Below are 25,305 nucleotides of genomic sequence, written 5' to 3'. Positions count from 1 at the left end.
GGGATCCTGGTTCACCAATTGCATACAGATGGGTATGTCCTGGATCTAAGGTCCAATAGAGCTGAGTTTGATTACATCCAATGGTCAAGAGCAGTGTTCCCTGACGCGTTTCGCCGCTCCTGGCAGCTTTCTCAGAGGGTAATGAGTGTTCAGATTTTACCCCTTTTTTATAGGGGAAATGATGTCATCAGTCAATTAGCATAAATCATCAATTATGATCAAACATTAAAATTTCAAGTTTTCAGAAAGCAGAAACAGCAGAGATTACTAAATAAGAACCTTCATAAATAGACATTCCTAAAATTAATCATGAATCCCTTGAAAAGGACTAAATTGTAAAATAAATTAGTTCCCTATTCCTGGTCATGTGATCGTTTTGCCGATCACGTGACGCTGCTCACGACAACTTCCTGTATGTCTGTCTGTTTATATGAGCAGCCATCTGTCACTCCGCTACTCCCGCCTCACTAATGATTCATACGGGTCTAAAACCCCGGAAGTGAATAATTCTCGTAGTTACGGGGCCTTCACTTCCTGTGCGGCCGGTTGCTAGGTGACAGAGCAGGAAACAGGAACATCGATCGAGAAACTCTTGGCTACGTATACAGCTTCCGGAAATGACCTGTTGCTATAGCAACAGGCCGGTGCATCTTAGTATATTTTGTTAATCACAATCGCACATTTATTTCACATATCGGAAGTGTCCCGTTTTCTTTATTTACAAGGTCGTTAATTCACGGGCTTCACTAATTGGTGGTATTCATCATTATGTAAGAGAATTCTATAAATACTTTAGGTGGAGAATTCTTAAACAATATAGTCACCGGAAGTGACGGTTTCTATAGCAACAGGATCAATTAGACATAATGTGTGTCCTAACCAGATCAAAGAGGCAATCTTTGTCAAAAATAAAAATAAAATTAAAAATAAAAATAAAAACATTAGCTGCTCATTCAAACTTATAGCCAGGTCCAAAAAGACTCAAAGAGGTAATCTTTGTCAAAAATAGAAATAAAAACATTAGCTGCTCATTCAAACTTATAACCAGGTCCAGAAAGACTCATATATCACCCCTAAATCCAGTCCCCGATTTCACTATCAAATTTAAAGAGGCGCTAGTTTAAACATAGGTGGATGTATATTCATTCTAGATATTGGTTCCACCATATCGTCAGAGGTATAGCAGAGACTAGTGAATTCAATCAAGAATTGCATTGAGTTCTAAGGCCTCATTCAGACCCTGTGGATGCAGTGTGTTTAATTGGAAAGTCCAATAAATCTCTTGCTTACAGAGCCTGGCAAATCTATCCCCACCTCTTTTCGTTATTGGAATATGTTCCAGTCCAATAATTTTTAGTGAAGCTGGGTTGCCCTCATGATGTTTATTAAAATGCCTGGGTACACTATGGTTGGTCGCTTTATTGATTACATTCCTCCTATGCTCCATAAATCTTATTTTTAATGGCCGGGTGGTTCTCCCCTCATATTTCAAGTTACAACCACATATCAATAGATAAATAACCCAACTGGAGTCACAATTAATGAAACTTGCAATAGTGTGGTCTTTTTGTACCCATTCTTGTGGTAACTTTAAAGTTTTATTTATTGTATGTTGACAAGTGGTACACCTCATTTTGCCACATTTGAAAAATCCTTTTTGTTTAATTGGTAACCAAGATTGACCTTCAGTTCCCTCTTCGTGTTTTCTTACGGTTTTCAAGAAACTGGGGGCAAGTAAAGTTTTAAGGGATTTATTTTTCTTAAACGTGAATTTCGGGTCAATGGGGATACAGTCTTTCAAAACCATATCATATCTCAAAACGTTATAGTTTCTCTTAATAATACGTTTAATCTCCCCCGATTGATTATTAAAAGTGGAGATGAACGATAAGTCCCTCTCATTACTGATGGATTCTTGTTTTAATTTAGGTCTTAACATCTCGCTTCGGTCCATTAACAGAACCTCATCGTATGCTTTCTTCAGTAATGATTCAGGGTAGCCCCGAGCCCTAAAGGTTTCCCACATAACTGTTGCTTGTGACTCAAAAAGACTTATTGACGAACAGTTGCGTCTAATACGCATGAACTGTCCTTTTGGGATATTCAATTTCCAAGGCATATAGTGGGAACTATTAAAGTGCAAATAAGTCCCACTTCCTACCTCCTTAGTATAATTGGAGGTCTGAATACAATCTCCATTTATTTCTAGGGTCACATCAAGGAAGGTGATCTCAGATGGGTGATAAATGTGAGTGAACTGCAAATTAAACGTGTTAGTGTTGAGATAAGAAACAAAGCTCTGAGCAGTGATAAGGTCCCCATCCCAAATAAAAAACAGATCGTCAATGTAGCGGCCATAGAGGACCAGGTTCCCCGAGAACTCTCCCCCCCACACCAGCCGGTCTTCGACCATGCCCATGTAGAGGTTCGCGTAACTCGGCGCGAACCTGGTCCCCATGGCCGTCCCCATGACTTGTAAGAAAAATGTGTCCGAAAAAAGAAAAAAATTGTGCTGAAGAATGAATGAGATAGAGTCCAACAGAAATTCCCTATGTCTCTCCGTGAGATCATCATCTACATTTAGTCTTTCTCTTATTGCCTGCAGACCCAAAATATGCGGGATATTAGTATACAGGCTTTGCACATCTAATGTCAAGAAGGCATAAGTTGATTTCCACTTGACATTTTGAATAAGTTGTAGAAAATGTGTTGTGTCGCGAATATGAGACCTCAACGAAGAGACACGGGGCTGAAGGAAACTATCTACATAGGCCGAAAGGTTAGAAGACAAAGAATTGATACCAGAAATTATAGGACGTCCCGGGGGTGATGTGATGGACTTGTGAATCTTGGGTAAGTGATAGTATATGGGAATGACTGGAAATAAAGGAAACAAAAATCGAAATTCCTCTCTTGATATGACCCCATCGTGACACGCCCCCGACAGCAAATGTTCCAACTCAATGGCAAATTCGGCGGAGGGGTTCTTTGTCAATTTCCGATAAAACAGCTGATTCTCCAGTTGTCTATTAGCTTCTCTTATATAGTCACATCTATTTTGGACAACTAGCCCCCCACCCTTGTCGGCCTGTTTGATTATTACTGATGTATCACTTGTTAATCTTTTCAGGGCAATTCTCTCTCTTTTACTAAGATTCCCGCAGGGATGAGGTTTTTTGTTTGATCTCTCACATAAGGATCTAAAGTTCTCAAGTGTTGTTCGATAAAAACACTCAATGCTACTGCTCTTTGAAGTAATGGGAAAGAAATCAGATTTTAATTTAAATGTTTTCCTATTAATGTCGAAAATCTTATTTTGGGTGGACATTATTTCATTAGTTGCACCTTCCTGTTGTAACTCCTCTAGCAATGATATTATAGGTTTATCTGTATCGTCCAACAAGACTGGTGAGAGTTCATCATCAATCTTACTGATTTTCTTTTGTGCAAAATATCTTTTTCTACATAACGTTCTTATGAACCTGTTAAGGTCCACAAATAAGTCAAAAAGATTAGGTTCTGTTGTGGGAGAATACTTCAATCCTTTAGCTAGCAGGGAAATTTCACTTTCACTTAAAGTTTTACTAGAAAGATTGAATATACCTGTGGGCCCTGAATTGGGTTCTAGACGTCTTAAAGATTTCTTATGTTTCTCCTTTTTCCCTCCTCTACACCCTCTAAACTTGGGCTTCTGTTTCTCTTGGGGGTCTGAGGTTGGTAAGACTTGTTCTGATGATTTGAGCGACGGCTTTCTCCTAAAAAAGCTTCGCTAGAATGGTCTGTCCCCCGTCTAATGTCTATCTTTGGGCGTGCTCCCAGTTGTCTATCTTCATTGATGTATCGGGGAGATCGTTGGGCATTCTTTTTATTATCCCTACTGGATTCCCTATTTCTCTGTTTCTTATTGTCTGAAAAAATTCTCTGTCTCATTTGAGGGCGTTTAGATGGATATGAATGATCCTCTCTATTTGTCCACCCCGATTGTCTAGTAGCTGGATTAGATGAATTAGGTCTCTCTATTTGACCTGTCTGTGATTTTCTCTTATACGTTCTAACTTCCCCTTTCATATAATCATCTAAGTCCCTTTTGAATTTTTTGCACTTTAAATCAGTTATGGATTGTTCAAATTTAATAATTTTGTCAGTGATTACTTGGTCACGTTCTTTAAATTCCTTAGATAGACTGTATGGTTCAATTCTTTCTTTAATCTTATCAATCTCACCTACTAATGTTTTAACCTTCTCACTTCTAAATTTAATTACCAATTCCATAAGTGTGAAGGAACATTTATCTAAAATCACCTCCCAATTTCTCTGATACTCTTCATTTTCTCCAAAAATACTTGGTTTGAAGATGCGTAAACCCCTTGGTATCATCTTTTTGTCCAAATACTTTTGGAGATTGACACTGTCAAGCCAATTCTTAGTTTCTTGTTTAAGCAAATCCTCTAATTTAAAAAAATCCTCTCTTAAGGAAGTCTCTTCACAAAGGGGATCAATAGATTCATTAGTCTCCCATTTAGACAAGTAATTCTGTCTTCTGCTGTTTCTGCTCTCAAAATTGGAGAAGCAACTCATCTCTGCCGCCCGACTTGGACTATGTGTAGAAAGAAAAAATTATATAACAAGTATATAATGGACAGGCGCAGAAATGAGTGGTTCCTCCTAGCTGCTGTAGGTTGGAGATAGTCAATCTCCTAAACAGTGTATACAGAAAAGGAATGGATTACAGCGCTAACACAACTGGTACTGATATATACAAATTTATTAATTTAAAACAGACTGATATAATGTGTATCAATAAAATTCATATAAAAGATGAAAAAACGCTCATAGACCAATTCATGGATGTAAACTAAATACGTCAGTAATGACCTTATTGAAACAGTCTACGGTCCATATAATAATAATTGGACGTGATAACTGATTTGTGCCAGGACCAATAGTCAATTACCCATCAAGTGTTCCAATGCGTGGATCCTGATCCGGGTCTTCACTTGTGGAAACGGATTCTGGTTCACAGTCCTTTTAAGTTGACACTTTCATGTCCAACGCGCTGTGTTCCATTGAAAGATGAATCCTGAAGAAATTGTTTGAAAGACCAAGGCTGGGATCGGGATCCTGGTTCACCAATTGCATACAGATGGGTATGTCCTGGATCTAAGGTCCAATAGAGCTGAGTTTGATTACATCCAATGGTCAAGAGCAGTGTTCCCTGACGCGTTTCGCCGCTCCTGGCAGCTTTCTCAGAGGGTAATGAGTGTTCAGATTTTACCCCTTTTTTATAGGGGAAATGATGTCATCAGTCAATTAGCATAAATCATCAATTATGATCAAACATTAAAATTTCAAGTTTTCAGAAAGCAGAAACAGCAGAGATTACTAAATAAGAACCTTCATAAATAGACATTCCTAAAATTAATCATGAATCCCTTGAAAAGGACTAAATTGTAAAATAAATTAGTTCCCTATTCCTGGTCATGTGATCGTTTTGCCGATCACGTGACGCTGCTCACGACAACTTCCTGTATGTCTGTCTGTTTATATGAGCAGCCATCTGTCACTCCGCTACTCCCGCCTCACTAATGATTCATACGGGTCTAAAACCCCGGAAGTGAATCATTCTCGTAGTTACGGGGCCTTCACTTCCTGTGCGGCCGGTTGCTAGGTGACAGAGCAGGAAACAGGAACATCGATCGAGAAACTCTTGGCTACGTATACAGCTTCCGGAAATGACCTGTTGCTATAGCAACAGGCCGGTGCATCTTAGTATATTTTGTTAATCACAATCGCACATTTATTTCACATATCGGAAGTGTCCCGTTTTCTTTATTTACAAGGTCGTTAATTCACGGGCTTCACTAATTGGTGGTATTCATCATTATGTAAGAGAATTCTATAAATACTTTAGGTGGAGAATTCTTAAACAATATAGTCACCGGAAGTGACGGTTTCTATAGCAACAGGATCAATTAGACATAATGTGTGTCCTAACCAGATCAAAGAGGCAATCTTTGTCAAAAATAAAAATAAAATTAAAAATAAAAATAAAAACATTAGCTGCTCATTCAAACTTATAGTGCAACTAATGAAATAATGTCCACCCAAAATAAGATTTTCGACATTAATAGGAAAACATTTAAATTAAAATCTGATTTCTTTCCCATTACTTCAAAGAGCAGTAGCATTGAGTGTTTTTATCGAACAACACTTGAGAACTTTAGATCCTTATGTGAGAGATCAAACAAAAAACCTCATCCCTGCGGGAATCTTAGTAAAAGAGAGAGAATTGCCCTGAAAAGATTAACAAGTGATACATCAGTAATAATCAAACAGGCCGACAAGGGTGGGGGGCTAGTTGTCCAAAATAGATGTGACTATATAAGAGAAGCTAATAGACAACTGGAGAATCAGCTGTTTTATCGGAAATTGACAAAGAACCCCTCCGCCGAATTTGCCATTGAGTTGGAACATTTGCTGTCGGGGGCATGTCACGATGGGGTCATATCAAGAGAGGAATTTCGATTTTTGTTTCCTTTATTTCCAGTCATTCCCATATACTATCACTTACCCAAGATTCACAAGTCCATCACATCACCCCCGGGACGTCCTATAATTTCTGGTATCAATTCTTTGTCTTCTAACCTTTCGGCCTATGTAGATAGTTTCCTTCAGCCCCGTGTCTCTTCGTTGAGGTCTCATATTCGCGACACAACACATTTTCTACAACTTATTCAAAATGTCAAGTGGAAATCAACTTATGCCTTCTTGACATTAGATGTGCAAAGCCTGTATACTAATATCCCGCATATTTTGGGTCTGCAGGCAATAAGAGAAAGACTAAATGTAGATGATGATCTCACGGAGAGACATAGGGAATTTCTGTTGGACTCTATCTCATTCATTCTTCAGCACAATTTTTTTCTTTTTTCGGACACATTTTTCTTACAAGTCATGGGGACGGCCATGGGGACCAGGTTCGCGCCGAGTTACGCGAACCTCTACATGGGCATGGTCGAAGACCGGCTGGTGTGGGGGGGAGAGTTCTCGGGGAACCTGGTCCTCTATGGCCGCTACATTGACGATCTATTTTTTATTTGGGATGGGGACCTTATCACTGCTCAGAGCTTTGTTTCTTATCTCAACACTAACACGTTTAATTTGCAGTTCACTCACATTTATCACCCATCTGAGATCACCTTCCTTGATGTGACCCTAGAAATAAATGGAGATTGTATTCAGACCTCCAATTATACTAAGGAGGTAGGAAGTGGGACTTATTTGCACTTAAATAGTTCCCACTATATGCCTTGGAAATTGAATATCCCAAAAGGACAGTTCATGCGTATTAGACGCAACTGTTCGTCAATAAGTCTTTTTGAGTCACAAGCAACAGTTATGTGGGAAACCTTTAGGGCTCGGGGCTACCCTGAATCATTACTGAAGAAAGCATACGATGAGGTTCTGTTAATGGACCGAAGCGAGATGTTAAGACCTAAATTAAAACAAGAATCCATCAGTAATGAGAGGGACTTATCGTTCATCTCCACTTTTAATAATCAATCGGGGGAGATTAAACGTATTATTAAGAGAAACTATAACGTTTTGAGATATGATATGGTTTTGAAAGACTGTATCCCCATTGACCCGAAATTCACGTTTAAGAAAAATAAATCCCTTAAAACTTTACTTGCCCCCAGTTTCTTGAAAACCGTAAGAAAACACGAAGAGGGAACTGAAGGTCAATCTTGGTTACCAATTAAACAAAAAGGATTTTTCAAATGTGGCAAAATGAGGTGTACCACTTGTCAACATACAATAAATAAAACTTTAAAGTTACCACAAGAATGGGTACAAAAAGACCACACTATTGCAAGTTTCATTAATTGTGACTCCAGTTGGGTTATTTATCTATTGATATGTGGTTGTAACTTGAAATATGTGGGGAGAACCACCCGGCCATTAAAAATAAGATTTATGGAGCATAGGAGGAATGTAATCAATAAAGCGACCAACCATAGTGTACCCAGGCATTTTAATAAACATCATGAGGGCAACCCAGCTTCACTAAAAATTATTGGACTGGAACATATTCCAATAACGAAAAGAGGTGGGGATAGATTTGCCAGGCTCTGTAAGCAAGAGATTTATTGGACTTTCCAATTAAACACACTGCATCCACAGGGTCTGAATGAGGCCTTAGAACTCAATGCAATTCTTGATTGAATTCACTAGTCTCTGCTATACCTCTGACGATATGGTGGAACCAATATCTAGAATGAATATACATCCACCTATGTTTAAACTAGCGCCTCTTTAAATTTGATAGTGAAATCGGGGACTGGATTTAGGGGTGATATATGAGTCTTTCTGGACCTGGTTATAAGTTTGAATGAGCAGCTAATGTTTTTATTTTTATTTTTGACAAAGATTACCTCTTTGAGTCTTTTTGGACCTGGCTATAAGTTTGAATGAGCAGCTAATGTTTTTATTTTTATTTTTAATTTTATTTTTATTTTTGACAAAGATTGCCTCTTTGATCTGGTTAGGACACACATTATGTCTAATTGATCCTGTTGCTATAGAAACCGTCACTTCCGGTGACTATATTGTTTAAGAATTCTCCACCTAAAGTATTTATAGAATTCTCTTACATAATGATGAATACCACCAATTAGTGAAGCCCGTGAATTAACGACCTTGTAAATAAAGAAAACGGGACACTTCCGATATGTGAAATAAATGTGCGATTGTGATTAACAAAATATACTAAGATGCACCGGCCTGTTGCTATAGCAACAGGTCATTTCCGGAAGCTGTATACGTAGCCAAGAGTTTCTCGATCGATGTTCCTGTTTCCTGCTCTGTCACCTAGCAACCGGCCGCACAGGAAGTGAAGGCCCCGTAACTACGAGAATGATTCACTTCCGGGGTTTTAGACCCGTATGAATCATTAGTGAGGCGGGAGTAGCGGAGTGACAGATGGCTGCTCATATAAACAGACAGACATACAGGAAGTTGTCGTGAGCAGCGTCACGTGATCGGCAAAACGATCACATGACCAGGAATAGGGAACTAATTTATTTTACAATTTAGTCCTTTTCAAGGGATTCATGATTAATTTTAGGAATGTCTATTTATGAAGGTTCTTATTTAGTAATCTCTGCTGTTTCTGCTTTCTGAAAACTTGAAATTTTAATGTTTGATCATAATTGATGATTTATGCTAATTGACTGATGACATCATTTCCCCTATAAAAAAGGGGTAAAATCTGAACACTCATTACCCTCTGAGAAAGCTGCCAGGAGCGGCGAAACGCGTCAGGGAACACTGCTCTTGACCATTGGATGTAATCAAACTCAGCTCTATTGGACCTTAGATCCAGGACATACCCATCTGTATGCAATTGGTGAACCAGGATCCCGATCCCAGCCTTGGTCTTTCAAACAATTTCTTCAGGATTCATCTTTCAATGGAACACAGCGCGTTGGACATGAAAGTGTCAACTTAAAAGGACTGTGAACCAGAATCCGTTTCCACAAGTGAAGACCCGGATCAGGATCCACGCATTGGAACACTTGATGGGTAATTGACTATTGGTCCTGGCACAAATCAGTTATCACGTCCAATTATTATTATATGGACCGTAGACTGTTTCAATAAGGTCATTACTGACGTATTTAGTTTACATCCATGAATTGGTCTATGAGCGTTTTTTCATCTTTTATATGAATTTTATTGATACACATTATATCAGTCTGTTTTAAATTAATAAATTTGTATATATCAGTACCAGTTGTGTTAGCGCTGTAATCCATTCCTTTTCTGTAAACAAACAAACAAACAGATGAACAGGCTGTGGGCCAAGAACACCTCAGGAAAAAATAGTAGGTTAAGAAAAGAACTACATTTACCGTCAACACTCAATAGCAAGAAGAGGACTATTTTTAGTAAACATATTGAAAAAAAAGGAGTCAGGAGAGAGCAGGTACATCCCCTGAGTGAGAGAGGAAAAAAGGGAGTACAACAGTGGTTCCCAAACTTTTTCAGTCCAAGGCATCCTTTGGGTCTCCCTGACTTTTTCAAGGCACCCTTAAGCCAAATTAATAACCGAACTGTCCCTTTTTTAAAGTAGTTGGGTCAAAACAATGCTATCAGTATTTAGCTGAGGAAAAAATTACTTATTAACTTGTTTGAAAAATAATAAACATAAATCCAAGAAAAAATATATTTCTTTAACTCAATTTCTTTTACAGAACAATTGACAGCACTCATTAACAGGAATAACATCAAATAAAATAAAACAACAATATGTAGGCAGTTATTAAAGAGTGTTCAAAAATGACAACATTTATTAATGGGATATGTGAGCCTGTTGTGCACTACACAACTTTTCAAACCTTGGGATCAGCTTAGACACTGCCACCCTTATTTCATGTTCCACATTGATTTTTGAATGGTACTTCCTTTTTTTTACAGCAACTACTGAAAACCCAGCTTCACACAAATATGTTGTTGCAAAAGGAATGAGGATTTGCTGTTCTTTAGCACTTATCATTGGATATTCATCTTTAATGGATATCCAAAACTCTTCAAGTCCCATGCTGCTGAATTTTACGTTCGAGGACTTGTCACAGGAGAGCTCGATGAGTTTTTAATCTTCTACAGAAGTAAATTCTGTTGGGGCCCTAGTACTGAATGGATCCTGGATCCATACAAACTTTTCCATATTTTCAGGAAAATATTTTTCAAACCAGTCACTGAGGTTTGTTAGGTGCTGCTCAAAAACTGATTTAAGTTTATGTGTCACACAAACATCATTGTATGTAACAAACTGATGCAAAATGGAGAAACAATCATTGTAACAATCTACATTTAATTTTCTTCTCCATAGAAACAATTTTTTTCTTAAATGCTGATACCTTCTCTGAGAGTTTAAGAATGTGGGTGTTGTTTCCCTGCAGTGAGAGATTCAATGCATTCAGTTTATCAAAGATACTATATCACACAGGTAGGCTAACTTGGACAAAAAAAACAGTATCCAAGTAGTTATTGGCACACTCGTGTTCTTCTATAAGATATGAGTAGAGTTCCTGGTGTAAATTAAAAACACGAGAAAGTACATTGCCATAGGAGAGCCATCGTGAACTGTAGTAGTACAACAGAGATGTGTGCTCAGAGCTTTACACATTTTCCTAAAAAACCTTACCTTCTGTGGGCGAGTTTTTATAAAGTTCCCAACTTTGAACCCACGACTGCATTCAGTGGAGGCCTCAGATGCTTTGATGCAAAGCTCTTCACTGTGGATAATGCAGTGGGTGCACAGTGCATCAGCAGCTTTGCTTTGTATGAGTGCCTGCAATCCTCCATAACAGCCAGACATAGGGGGTCATTCCGACCCGTTTGCATGCTGCTGGTTGTCGCAGCGGTGTGAATGGGTCGGTTCTGCGCCTGCGCGGCAGCCACGATGCGCATGCGCGTTGTTGCCCAGCGATGGCCGTTGCCGGGCAACGACCAGAAGAACGAAGAAAGGGATCACTGGCGCGATCGTAAGAAGATTGACAGCAGGAAGGCGTTCCGGGGCGTCAACTCACCATTTTCTGGGAGTGGTGAGTCCAATGCAGGTGTGTCCAGGCATTTGTAGGGTGGATGTCTGACGTCATTTCCGGGACCTGCATCACTGGATCGATCGCACAGGGTAAGTAACTCTTACTCTGGTCTAGTTCCACACAAAACTTTTTTTGCATAGCAGGGCTGCACAAGCATTCGCAGCCTTGCAATGCAAAAAGCCCTCCCCCATAGGCGGCATTGAGTTGATCGCAAGGGCAGCAAAAAGTTGCTATGTGCGATCAACTCAGAATGACCACCATCAGTACAGATACCAAAGCACTTCATCCAGTCTAACTGGTTTTCACTCATAAAAGTGTCAATGATCTTGTGTCTTGTGCCTTTATACCGGTGGTGATACTTTTACAAAAGAGAAGGTCTTCCACAATATTGTGACAATCTACAAAGCGTGTGTAGCAAATCAAATGAGCATCCTTGTTACTGTCTGTTGCCTCATCTAGTTGTAGCGCAAAATCCTTCCCTTTCATTTTTTCAATTAACTGCTCATTTAGATCTTCAGCCATATGTTGGATTCTGCGACTGATGGTAATGTTTGATAAGGTACCTTTGAAAGCAGTTTTCCAGCTGATTCCCCAACCATAATGTTAACCACATTCACTGCAGTTGGTAAAATCAGTTCTTCTGCGATGGTTTGAGGCTTTTTATACATCGCAATTCTATGTGCCACCTTGTAGGATGCAAGCAAAGCATTGCTTGGTATGGATGCGTGTTTAAAAATTTGCCTTTTTGTTGTATTCATTCTTTTCGCTTTCTGATGAAGAAATCACGCGGTTACTTAGCCATGTTAGGGTGTTTGGTCTCCAAATGACATCTTAGTTTGCTTGGAATCATGCATTCTGTTGACAATATTTTCAGGCAAAGTACACACTGTAGACGCTCTTCATGGTTGACATCTACAGATGTAAAACCGATGTCTAGGTAAGTATCGTCGTATCTTCGATGTTTCCTTTTCTTCCTGACTGTGCCACTGATCTGTGGTTCTTCATCCTTTTCTTCACTACCAGACTTCTTTCCACTGTTCAAAAACCTTTCCATTTTTGTGCAACAAAATAATTCTTTTCTGGAGCAATTACAATAAATTTATTCAAGTTGAAGGCAAATCCTGTGTAGCTTCTATATGAGAAGTAAAATTGTGCTTCTAAAAAGAGGCAACATAAAAAGCATAACCAAAACTTTCTGGGCCACATAGCAACATATTTATGGGCTCTCTGTCCCAAAGGCTCTTGAGAGACACCACTCCACAAGAGTTATTAATATTATGACCCTTAATAGTGCCCTGGTTAATTTTTTCCGAAACATAGTACTGCCTTAGTTAATATTATGCCCGTAGTTTATTTTATGAACCATTGTAGTTCCATAGTTTACAATGATACCACACTGTAGGGGTGCCAGTACATATTATGTCACACAGTATTCCCAATTCACATTATCACAGTGTCCCCAATTCATATTATGCCCCATTACAGTGCCCTCCAGTTCATACCGTGTCACTTTACAGTGCCCTCCAGTTCATACTGTGTCACTTTACAGTGCCCTCCAGTTCATACTGTGTCACTTTACAGTGCCCTCCAGTTCATACTGTGTCACTTTACAGTGCCCTCCAGTTCAAATGATGCCACGTTACAGTGCCCCATTTTGGAACATTTTGGTGCTATATTACAATGAGTAGATTAGATTATGACACATTACAGTGCCCCGTTACCATTATAATACCCAATACACATACACTTCTCACTGAAAATGTAATATCGCACAATTAAGGCTAGGCAATGGTATGAAAATTTTGCGGAAATTAGGGCTTTTCTGTGCTTTGGGCTATTCACAGAGCAGTTTACTGTGGAGAAGTTCTTGACTTCTCCAGTGGCATCCCAGCTCTGTGGCAGAATCGCATCACCATTCATTAGTATGGTGAGTGTGATTCATCATTCATGAAGGAATGTAAAGCTCTGGTTTCCACATCTCCATCGTGTTTAGATTTGCCATCACAGGATGGCGGAATTTGAACATCTGTGCAATAATTGCAAGCAAGCTAAAGGTGCCCACACACGGTACATTTTATGCTAGGTGCGTTTTGTACTAGATCGCATTGCATCTAGTCAAAATCGCATTACCATTAAGATCAACAATGAGTTTAAATGGGAAGCACCAGCGATACCGGATTCTTCTATCACGTAGGGCCTTGGTCACATCCCAAAAGTCCCTCCATTTAGCAATTGTCTGGGGAGCGAGGTCTTGATAGAATTGAAGCTTGATGGAGTCTAAGAGAATGTGGAGTTTTCTCCCTATGTGGGGGCAAAGACAAGTACTTTGTCCTAGTTTTGGGTCGAAGGGCTTGGTGAACTTGTTCCAACAGAAGCGCCTAGTAACCTAAGTCAGGAAGTAGAAGAGGGAGTGAAAATAAGGGTCCAAGGCCTCTGAGGTGACAGATTTCAGAATGATACCGGCCCTAATTCAGACCTGATTGCTGTTGTGCGAAATCACACAGCGGCCGATTATCGAATGACTATGCATGCGTACAGCTTGTAATGCGCAGGCACGAGGCCAAACTGTGTAAAAATCCTGCATCTTTTTTGATCGCTAGGCGAACACAGGCTGATTTTAAAAGGAAGCAGACATTTGGGGGTGGTAACTGTCCATTTTCTGGGAGTTTCAGAAAAAACGCAGGCAGTCCCAAGTGTTTCCAGGGAGGTTTTGTGATGTCAGCTCCGGCCTGATCAGCCTGTTTGTATCGCACTGCAGGAGTAAGTCCTAGGCTACGCACAGACTGCATAGATTTGAAAAAACATTAGATGGTGAGTGAGTTGGGAAAGGATTTGCAGCTGACCGGCGTATGCAAAGTTTTTTGCACGGTGTACGCAGGCTTGTATGGGGCGGGTATTCACTCTGTCTGGGTGACGACTATCCGATAGCAAACCTCTGCAAATTTGCAGAGGAGCAATCAGGTCTGAATTAGGCCCCCAATACGGATGTTGTTTCTGTGATCCCGATTTTCATATCTTTGTTTTTCATGTGAATGTCAGAAAGTTGAGAAATTATATGATCCAAGTCTCTGCCATCATTAAAAGCTTTCTGGAGACAGTCTTGGCGAGACTCTAGTTTGGTGGTTCTTGCGGCTAGAGTTAAGATATTAGATTTAACGGAGGCAATTTGTTTATCTAGTTCTAGTATTTATTTCAAGAGAGTCCTTGAATGCCATCATAATGGAATAGAGAGTCATAATATCCTCATTGATAGAAGAAGCAGGGAATGGGGAGCCATCTTTATTCAAGGTGGCCTGGGAAGGGAAGGGAGGACCCCTGAGACAAGTGGACTTTACATCACTGGTAAAATGTTGTAAACGATCACCACTCCCTTCTTTAGGAGTTTTAGCAGTGGACTCCTGCGTGGAGAGAAGACCAGAACAAGATCCATGGGTTAGAACATTACCTGTAGGGGTGTGATGTGGTCAAAATGGCATCTGGCAGTGGATCTGCCAAGGCAATTGGCATAGATCTGCCAATGGCCATAGCATCCAGGAGCTGGCCGAGACATGCTGACCTAGAAGGAGATGGTTCGTGCACATTGGCGTTTCTATAATGGGTGCAATGTGTGCAGTGCACACGGGCCCCTGGGTCCAGGGGGGCCCACACCGCACACACTGCACCCATTTAAATACTTACCTTACCGGAGTCCAGTGGCAGCTGCAGTGATCGCGGTGGAAATGAACGCCAAAATGGTCACCGTGCATGTGCGGTAGCCAATTTGGTCTCTGGATCATGGCTGGTGCCATATTTCCGGAGACCTGCGCATGCGCAGTAGACTCCAGCACAATGCCACAGCATATAGCGCCGTTCAGAGGAGGAGGCCCACCCGGAGGTGCACACGGGCCCCCGCCTCTATAGAAACGCCCCTGTTCGTGAAGCTTGCTGAAATAGGTAAGGTAAGCTGGAGGGTATCCTGATATGGCCACGAAGTTCTGTGAGAGAGCTGGAAGGAGGTGCAGGAGCTGTGGCACTCAGAGCATCTGAGTGCAGGGTGGTTGGGTCAATGGTAGGCAGCACAGACGGCCAGCAAGCAGATGGCAGCAGGTAGGGTAAGAGTGCATAGCCACAGTCACAGGCTAGAGACAACGTGAACTGAACTGGCAGGCCACATCCAAAATAAAGCCCTTGTCTTCTGTAGAGCAGGAAGGCCACAACCTGCAGGGACACAGGAGGTGACCCCCTGGCTCTGAGTAAAGGTTTGCTGGGTAGCTTCAGGTGTCAGCAAGTAAGCTAATGGTGGTCAAGAGTCTAGGTGAACCCCAGAGATTAAGATAGTTTGGATTTAAGCAGACATGAGCCAGGAGCACAAGAAACCCATGTCTTTCTCGGACACCCCCTAAGCTGCACCTCCCTATGGAGGAACTTTTTGAACTCACTGTAGTTCTACTTTATACAGTACAGTTTATGTAAGATTTAGAAATTTCTGTTATATAGTTATACTGTAGATTACATTTTATGTTTATATACAGGGTGATTCAAAAGTCGCAGTAGACTCTTGTTTCAAAAACTGTGCAGGAAATAAGAAAACTGAATACTCCAGTAAGGTGAGGTGGGCTATCTTTTAGGGTATGTACCGAACAGGGGCACCATCTTGAATCTAAGTCAGTTTTCCCATTTTTTGCACAGTTTTTGAAACAAAAGGGTGTACTGCGATATTTGAATCACCCTATGGTAATATAATGCTATGAATAATTCCACTGTATATGTTTCTAATAGCTATACTGTGCATACAGTATGTTAAATATAAAATTGTTTTGACAGTTTTCAATTACTGTAAACCCAGATACAAAACATATGTTTTTTTTTGGCAAAACCCAACCCAACTAAATTACAGATGTCCATGCAAATGTCTACTCTAACTCAAAGAAGTATTTTGGTTGGGATAATCAATGCAAAATTGACCTAACAAAATTCACAACTTCATTTCAGTTGAGAGAGAAATACGGTGAGGTGTTTACCATTTACCTGGGGACCCGTCCGGTCATTGTGGTCAATGGATACCGATCTGTTAAAGAAATCTTTGTAGACAGAGGTGATGATTTTTTAGGTCGAGGAGACATGCCTTGCTTCAATTATTACAACAAGGAGTATGGTGAGTAATCTGTCTAAATAATTCTAATTAATACATTGAATACTCTGTATCCAGGAGGTTCCCAAAACCATAGCGAAAAAAAAAAGTAAAAAACTAACTAGTTTTCCTTTTATAAGCTGGAGAAAACACAATAACAGTACATATCTAGTAAAATAAATATTTTGCATAGGTTTGTGTAGTTTAATTTTCATAAATATCCCGTAGAAGACTAGTGGGTACTGATGGGTTGTGGCCAAATCTTGGAAAGCATGGCCGGATCAAATAAAATGATCAAGAAACTTATTCAAAACCAAGATGGTTTTACATTTAAATAATTTCTATTTTAATACATCGGTCAGACTCACCGGGAAATCACCAGTGAAAGAGAATATAGTGCCGATGCACACTTTATCCAATCCAATTTAATTGTCATCAACATCTCACTTACATGAATAGTCAATGAAAAAAATTACATGTGCAATCAACAGAGTCATAGAAAACTTTAAAAAAAATGTCACCTTAGGTTTATTTAAGAACAAACATACAATTTAACATATTTACCGCTTTTGGGAAAAAACTACATTTAAATTTGCTAGTACAACATAAAAAAGATCTGTATACTTTACAGTATGTGATGGCAACATAACAAAGATTTCATGATTTTGATGAGCCACATATCCTAGTATGGTATGTGCCTTGTAAAGAATATTTTTTAATATACCTCTTGAATACTCGGTAAGCATAAGCCAATCATTTTACTTGTCATTTTAAACACCCTTTCCAGAGATTTGCGCTCCCTAACTGTGCAGTTACTAAACCATACAAAAATTCTGTATGTTAAAATACTTTCAATAATACAAAAATAAAAGTTAAGTAAAATTTCCCTACACATCCCCGTGGTACGCATATTTCTTACATAAAACAAATGCTTCAGGGCTTCGTTGACCACGCGTTAAGTGTGACCAACCCAGGACAAATCCTTTGTGATGTTTATGCATAAGAATTTTAAATAATCTACTACCTCCACGTTCTGTCCATTCAGGACAAGTGGTCAATATTCCTCTATACTCGATTTTTTTAAATACACTATAATTTCCTTGTTTTTTTCACAGTCAAAATCAAGTGACTTTCATGGCTCCATTTTTCCAATTTAGTGACCTTAGATCTATATTCAGTTTCATTGTTATTTTTAATATTGTGAATACTAGCATTGTCATCTTCAAATATAACTATGCAGACTAAATCAACGCTAGATACACAATTATGAGTAAACAGAGGGTACAACAATGGGCTCAACACACACCCTTGTGGTACTCTAATATCAAGATTTCGCTCGATAAAGATGGGTCTATTCTAACAGTTTGTGGCCTATTTGTTAAAAAATCTGATATCCATTGATAAAGCTAATTATTTATCTTATAACATTCACTTTATATTGGTAAGAGACTCAGTACGCAATGGGCGTACGGGGTACCGTAATGGTACGCACTTAGCGTAGCAGACGCTAGGTCGTGGTCGAGACGCACGAGCGGCACGTTCGCTCACGGCTTACGCTGGGTATCGAGCACGCTATAGGCGGCCCGAGCACCGCAATGCTACGGTACTAGCGTAGCAGACGCTGTGTCCACGAGAGGAACACGAGCGGCGCAGACACTCACAGGATGACACACAGTAAACCTTGTATGCAACACACTGAAAGGCTAAGCCTATACTGTAAACCTTGGTCTTGTAATGTTAACACAATGTAACGCTGATTAACCTCTATTTTATAAAAGCTGATTGAGCGATTGAGACGCTCAGAAACCCTCTATACTAGCTAGAGAAACACAGACACCTTGCTGAGGTTCCAACACCTTTACTAACGAGATTTAGCTATGTAAAAAGGGGAAAACAGTTAACAGCTTATACACTACAGCACTAACATAAAACACCTAAACAGAATAACTGGACATAAATATACAATAGCGTCTTAATCCTAAACAATAACAGTGAGAGAGAGAGAGAGTATGGCAAATACAGACAGAGAATAAGTTGGTCACAGAGAACTTACACATGTGGGGAATGATCGCTAGCGCAGTCCTGGAACCAGCTCTCTAGTTAGTCAATGATGAAAACCTTTGTGGAGAGAAGACTGAGCTGGCCCAGACTGGCTGTTCTTATATACACAAAGTACAGTACACTACAAAGGGCCCTACAATCTCATTGTTCATTGGACACAGGAATCTGTCTTCACATTATAACGAAAGGTCATAGGTTGATTCAAACAGGTGGGCTGTGACTATTTCAAACTGCTCAGGTGGGAGGGAATCTCAGGTTTTCCGCCGCATGGATAATGAACTGCAAATACAGGGGGTCATTCCGAGTTGTTCGCTCGGTAAATTTCTTCGCATCGCAGCGATTTTCCGCTTAGTGCGCATGCGCAATGTCCGCACTGCGACTGTGCCAAGTAAATTTGATATGCAGTTAGGAATTTTACTCACGTTTTTTTCTTCGTTCTGGTGATCGTAATGTGATTGACAGGAAGTGGGTGTTTCTGGGCGGAAACTGGCCGTTTATGGGTGTGTGGGAAAAAACGCTACCGTTTCTGGGAAAAATGCGGGAGTGGCTGGAGAAATGGAGGAGTGTCTGGGCGAACGCTGGGTGTGTTTGTGACGTCAAACCAGGAACGACAAGCACTGAACTGATCGCAGATGCCGAGTAAGTCTCGAGTTACTCAGAAACTGCACAGAGATGTCTTATCGCAACATTGCGAATCTTTCGTTCGCAATTTTAAGAAGCTAAGATTCACTCCCAGTAGGCGGCGGCTTAGCGTGTGCAAAGCTGCTAAAAGCAGCTTGCGAGCGAACAACTCGGAATGACCCCCACAGTAAATGTCCATAAACTTCTTATAAACATAACTATACGCAGGAGCGATTAATCTTTTTTTCAAACCAACACCGAAATGTTACTAATAATATACTCTTCCGTTGCATACTAAACACCACTGCTCAAAACCTGTCTGACCCTTCGTATCATGTAAAGAGGGATCTCTCTGTCCATGAACCAGTTACACTAAACAAACTTACTGATATTATTAAGGGGACCATAACCTATAAAATACACTATTTAGATTAACTATGTAACGATCGAGTCGCCCGCCAGACGCACACAAACTCTACCGTAAAGGCGCATACCATGCGCCTGAGCGCACGACCGTGGAGGCGCCATCACGCAACTGCGAATATGTGCACGCACGGGAGATAAATTGCACGTGCAGCGGGCAAGCGTATGGGGTTAGTACAAGGCATCATAGGTCGCTATATTTTTTGACTTTGACAGTCCACCCTTTGGCAGTCACCAATAACTGCCACTTCCTAAACAATTCAAACAGAAAAATATATGTCATCCTGTAAATACCTTTTAATGATTGGGTAAGGGAGGAGAGGAGAAGGTGGGAAAAGTATGACCTAGTGAGACAGTAAAAGCATGTGTGTATGAAATCCATGTTTGAGGGTCATGTATCATCGTGCCGTACGTGTTTTAAATCAAGCTTCGAGGTATTGCGAAGTATACATTTGAATCCTTCTTATCCCGTATTACGGGTCTGTGGATGGGCTGTCAAACTCTACCGAGCTCTTTTCGGCTTCTGGTTGCAACAAATGGGGGAGCACATTTAGTTGTTGATACATGAAGGGGGGGAACATGTGAATGCTAATATGTGAGAATCACCTGTTGACTATGTGAGATACTACCTGGAGGTTGTAGAGATGAAGATAAAAAACAATCGTTATAAATGCAGTAGTAAACTATGTGAGTTTAAATAAACAGTCGCCGATTGAGGTCTTGTCTGATGTCTTGTCTGATGTACATGTTGTCTGATGTCTCTCGGTGCTTTTGTTGTAAATGGCGAACAAAAGCTGTTCCAGTGTCCATAAAATTACAGTCTCTAAAGTTTTGGGTTTTCCGTAGATAGTTAAAGTCACTAAAAGTATTGGGTGTCTGTGACTGTGACACAGTTCATCAATGGTCTGTATAAAAGAGGTTGTCAAATTCTTCTTCCAAGTGGATGTCTTTGTGCCTTGGAGGAAAACAAAGGAGAAACGGGTGAAAGAAACGGACCGTGGAATCACATTTTTATCACAACATTGGGGTATATTTACTAAGGTCCCGATTTTGACCGAGATGCCGTTTTTTCTTCAAAGTGTCATCTCGGTAATTTACTAAGCAAAAATCACGGCAGTGATGAGGGCATTCGTAATATTTTGGAAGTCCTAGGAAAAAATCACGAATCAATACACCATCGGTCAAATACGCCTGCAATTTGCTAGAAATCGGGAATTTACTAAAAAGTGCAAAACACAAACACTGCCGACAATAGCCAAACACTGCTGTGATAAAATACAAATCGTGAAAAAGTGCTAAAAAAAACCAGACCTGCTTTTTTATCCCGTGTTTGTATAGGCATGCAGGGATCCATGAGATCCGTGCATGTTTTTCAGTGGGAAGGGGGGGAAATGTTCTAAATTTTCTGTAAAAATTTTTTACCTGAAAGTTCCCACCATTGGTTACAAGGGAGCGCATAGGCGCTACATTGTAACACTGCCGTGTGCTGCCTGACTGACACTACAGGAGCACACAGCCGATCAGGAGGGTGCCACAACGTGGCGCTCCCTGATTGGCTGAAGTAACCCACTTAGACATCAGTCAGAGTGGGTTTCTGGCATTCGGGGAAAGGGGTCCCATGTGAAAACATGGGTCCCCTTTCAGTTCGTGGTCGGGTATCCGTTTTTTTATTTTTTCAAGTACATGGATTACAAAAGGATTTACCGAGGAGCCGAAAACACTGGATTATGTGAGTATAATTTTTTCTACAGGTACACCATGGATTCTACTGGAGAAGAGGACCGACCTGCGTGGGAACATAAGGTAAGTATGTGTATATGGAGGTGTGGATGGATGTATTAAAGTTATACTTTCAAGGTGTGTGTGTGTTGTCTTTATTGGGGTATTTTTTTAGTAGTAGTACTACAGGTACCAGCGGGCCCGTTTTTCCGCTGCATGCTGGTACTTGTGGTTCTCCAAGTACCAGCTTGCGGGGGAGGCTTGCTGGGCCTTGTAGTACTGCTACTAAAAACAATATCAATCACTTTTCACAAAGGCTATCAGCCCCCCATCCGCAGCCTATTGGATGGGGGGGACAGCCTCGGGCTTCACCCCTGGCCCTTGGGTGGCTGGGGGGGGGACCCCTTGATTGAAGGGGTCCCCACTCCCCCAGGGTACCCCGGCCAGGGGTGACTAGTTGGATATTTGATGCCACGGCCGCAAGGCACTGTATAAAAGTGACCCCCGGCTGTGGCATTATCTGTCCAGCTAGTGGAGCCCGGTGCTGGTTTCAAAAATACGGGGGACCCCTACTCTTTTTGTCCCCCGTATTTTTGGAACCAGGACCAGGCGCAGAGCCCGATGCTGGTTGCTTAAATATGGGGGAACCCCTGTCCATTTTTTTCCCATATTTCTGCATCCAGGATCGGCTCAAAGAGCCCGAGGCTGGTTTGCCTTAGGAGGGGGGACCCCACGCAATTTTTTTTTAACATTTAAACTTTTTTTTTTTTTTTAACAAAGTGCACAATGAAGCCCAGCACGGATCTCTCAGATCCGGCCGAGATTCATTGTATTAAAGTCGGCAGTGTTTTACAAGTCACTCACGTAAAACACTGCCTAAAAAAATGAATGACATCGACATCGGAAAACCCGAAAATGCAGAATACGGCAGCTTAGTAAATTAGTCGTAATCAATTCAAAAAGTTGCATATTTACACTTTCGATGTCATTCGTGATTGAACTTTGACCTCAAACGGGAAAACACGAATCTTAGTAAATTTACCCCATTGTCTCTATCGTTGGGTCATAAATCAAATTAGTTGTTGTTATTACAGTGTCCTCGCTCCTCAGATTCATCACTTTGGTACTACCTTTACACTTCGTTAAAGTCCGAACGCATCTAAATATCAGACCAACCAATATGACGACTCCCAGAATACACAAGAGAAATTTCCCTACATCCATTATAATACCTTGGGCCCATTCTCCTAAACCAGAGAACCAATTTCGTGGGTTCAACCATGACACCCAACTGGTCAGCTCATTACCCACAGCAGCGAGTGTGAGATTGTGTTTCCTTCGAAACTCCCACTTTAATTGCAAAATGTCATCCATCTTTTGGTCTATGACCTCGGCCGGGTCCTCAGTGTTGTTTGTAATATACGTGCAGCACTTTATACCATATTGAGTTGCCAGGGTAACACAATACCCGCCTGTCACTGCTGTGAGATAATTGAGAATCATCCTATGCTGAACCAGCTCTGTTTTGTAGGCTTGTAACTCTCTCCCAGTGTACCTGAACGTGTCGTCATACATTTCGGTGATATTGTCTAACAAGTTTGCTAGCGCAGATATGTATCTATAATTTATCACTCCTCTGGCGGTACGAGTGATATCTAACGCGAGTAGGAATTGAATCCCGGTGGATTCATGGATCAGATCAGAGGCCGGATGCTCTGTCCTCTCTATCAGGTGCCGTTTAACGACGTGCTCGTAATGAGTGTGAGTATAAGGAGCTTGAGCACCACGGTGAATATCTTTCATTTTGATATGGGATACAGTCATTACTTCAGGCAGTACTTTTCCAATGTAACACAATCCCTCTGAGTTTGGGGCAAGCCACTTATACGCCTTCCTCCCGCATATGAAATATGCATCATCGGGGAGAATATATGGGACGGAGTATGACATAACCATGTTACAAACTTTCCATGTGAAATCTCCTAACCCTAATTCTCCCATCTGTCTAGTACACGTATCTGGTTGTACGATATGTGCACAGTATCCTGGTGATACTTCTACAACTCGCATGGTCCTACTTCCTAGAGTATATCTAAACCGGAAAATTTTTCCACTGTCGGCTATCTGGCGTATAAGCTTTGAATCTATGGGCATTCTATCGGCTCTATGTGAAAATGTCATGGTTTGATTACTCCATGACACTTCCCAATTTCCCGGCTTTCGGGGATTGGAAATGTTAAAACATACTAAGGACCTATCCACATGATATTGGTGGAGCTTCAAACTAGGAGGACTAGAGATATTAAACCTCTTGTCCACCGGCCTCCCACCACTTAACTCAAGTACCTCTCCTACAGTTAAAGGGAATGGTACTAGTCCTGATTTGCTATGACCTTGAGGTACTTGAGAGCACACCCAACAGTCTGTCTGGTTTAACACTTTACCCACTAAGGAGTGATAGTCCCCCAATGAGGATGGATGCATCAAGAAATGTCAGTCCAGTTTTAATATCCACATGGACCGGCATGGTCCATGTGGATATTAAAACTGGACTGACATTTCTTGATGCACCCATCCTCAACTATATTGTCACAATGCCTACAGATGCAGTTCTCTTGAGCTAACAATCCTTCACAATTCCTTCTATTGTCAATGCTACCAGATCGTTTTCTGATACTCGCCTTTACTCGGTGATTATGTTGCTCTTGGAAATTTACGCCTCCATCCTGGTCATCAGAACCCATTCCAGATCCTTTCTCGACCTCCATGGTACTCTCACCGAAACAGACTGCTCTGGTCAACAACTGGGTCAACAGGAAAATCCGGATCACAGTCTCTTGGGGTAAGTCCATCTTATAGGAGAAAAAGGAGAAGAATGAGAAGGGGGGAGGAAAATAGGAGGGAGATGGGAACTGGAGAAAATAACAAAAGGGAAAAATAAATCTGGCTCGACAAACGCCTCCGGTCTTATTATTCTCAGCGCTCAGGTGTCGTCTCAACCTTCCCGGAACAGACACTCTAGTGATACAACTTCTACCGTCTGTTCTTTGTCACTGGACTTCTCTGGTTCAGCAACCTTTTTACAATGAGACGAATGGACCCAAGTCTCCCTCTCGGCAACCTTCAATGCTGTTGTGCTGGTTAATAAGACTTGGTATGGTCCTTCCCATCTGTCAATAAGGCAACCTGAGCGTAGAAAATTCCGTATCATTACATAATCCCCAGGTTCAATGTCATGACAATTACTGTCTGTCAGATTAGGAATTACCAACTTTAGATTATCATTCTGATTCCTCAATTGCTTACTCATCTTAACCAAATACTTTACGGTTACTTCATTGTTACATTTCAAATCATCCTGGGGGTTAATCATAACATGGGGTTGTCGACCAAACAGAATTTCAAAAGGAGACAGATTAAGAGGGGACCTGGGAGTGGTTCTGATGCTGTATAATACGATTGGCAAAGCTTCGGGCCACAACAATCCTGTTTCAGCCATTACCTTGCTTAATTTGTTTTTAATAGTGCTGTTTACTCTTTCCACTTTCGCACTCGCCTGGGGGCGGTACGGAGTATGCAGCTTACTATTAATTCCCATCAACATACACATTGCTTGAAAAACTTCACCTGTAAAATGGGTACCCCTATCACTTTCAATGATTCTAGGGATACCATACCTGCATACAAATTCCTGCACAATTTTCTTTGCAGTAAACACAGCGGTATTTGTGGCCGCGGGAAATGCTTCAACCCAATTTGAGA

General features: G+C 40.9%; 1 protein-coding gene across 1 annotated transcript in view; it reads left to right on the top strand.

Annotated features, from left to right (window-relative positions):
• Nucleotides 1-15,078: 15,078 nt before the first annotated feature.
• The window catches only part of LOC134949890 (cytochrome P450 2C31-like), a 62,220-nt gene continuing 51,993 nt past the window's right edge, over nt 15,079-25,305 (top strand). The window contains exons 1-2 of the mRNA XM_063938586.1: nt 15,079-15,178; nt 16,486-16,743. Of these exons, the coding sequence (XP_063794656.1) occupies nt 15,079-15,178; nt 16,486-16,743 (358 nt within the window). The remainder of the gene's footprint in view (nt 15,179-16,485; nt 16,744-25,305) is intronic.

The sequence above is a fragment of the Pseudophryne corroboree genome, chromosome 8 (genome assembly GCF_028390025.1).
Source record: "Pseudophryne corroboree isolate aPseCor3 chromosome 8, aPseCor3.hap2, whole genome shotgun sequence".
NCBI lineage: Eukaryota > Metazoa > Chordata > Amphibia > Anura > Myobatrachidae > Pseudophryne > Pseudophryne corroboree.
The sequence above is the reverse complement of the archived record's forward strand: the minus strand, read 5'-3'. Positions and strand labels throughout refer to the sequence as shown.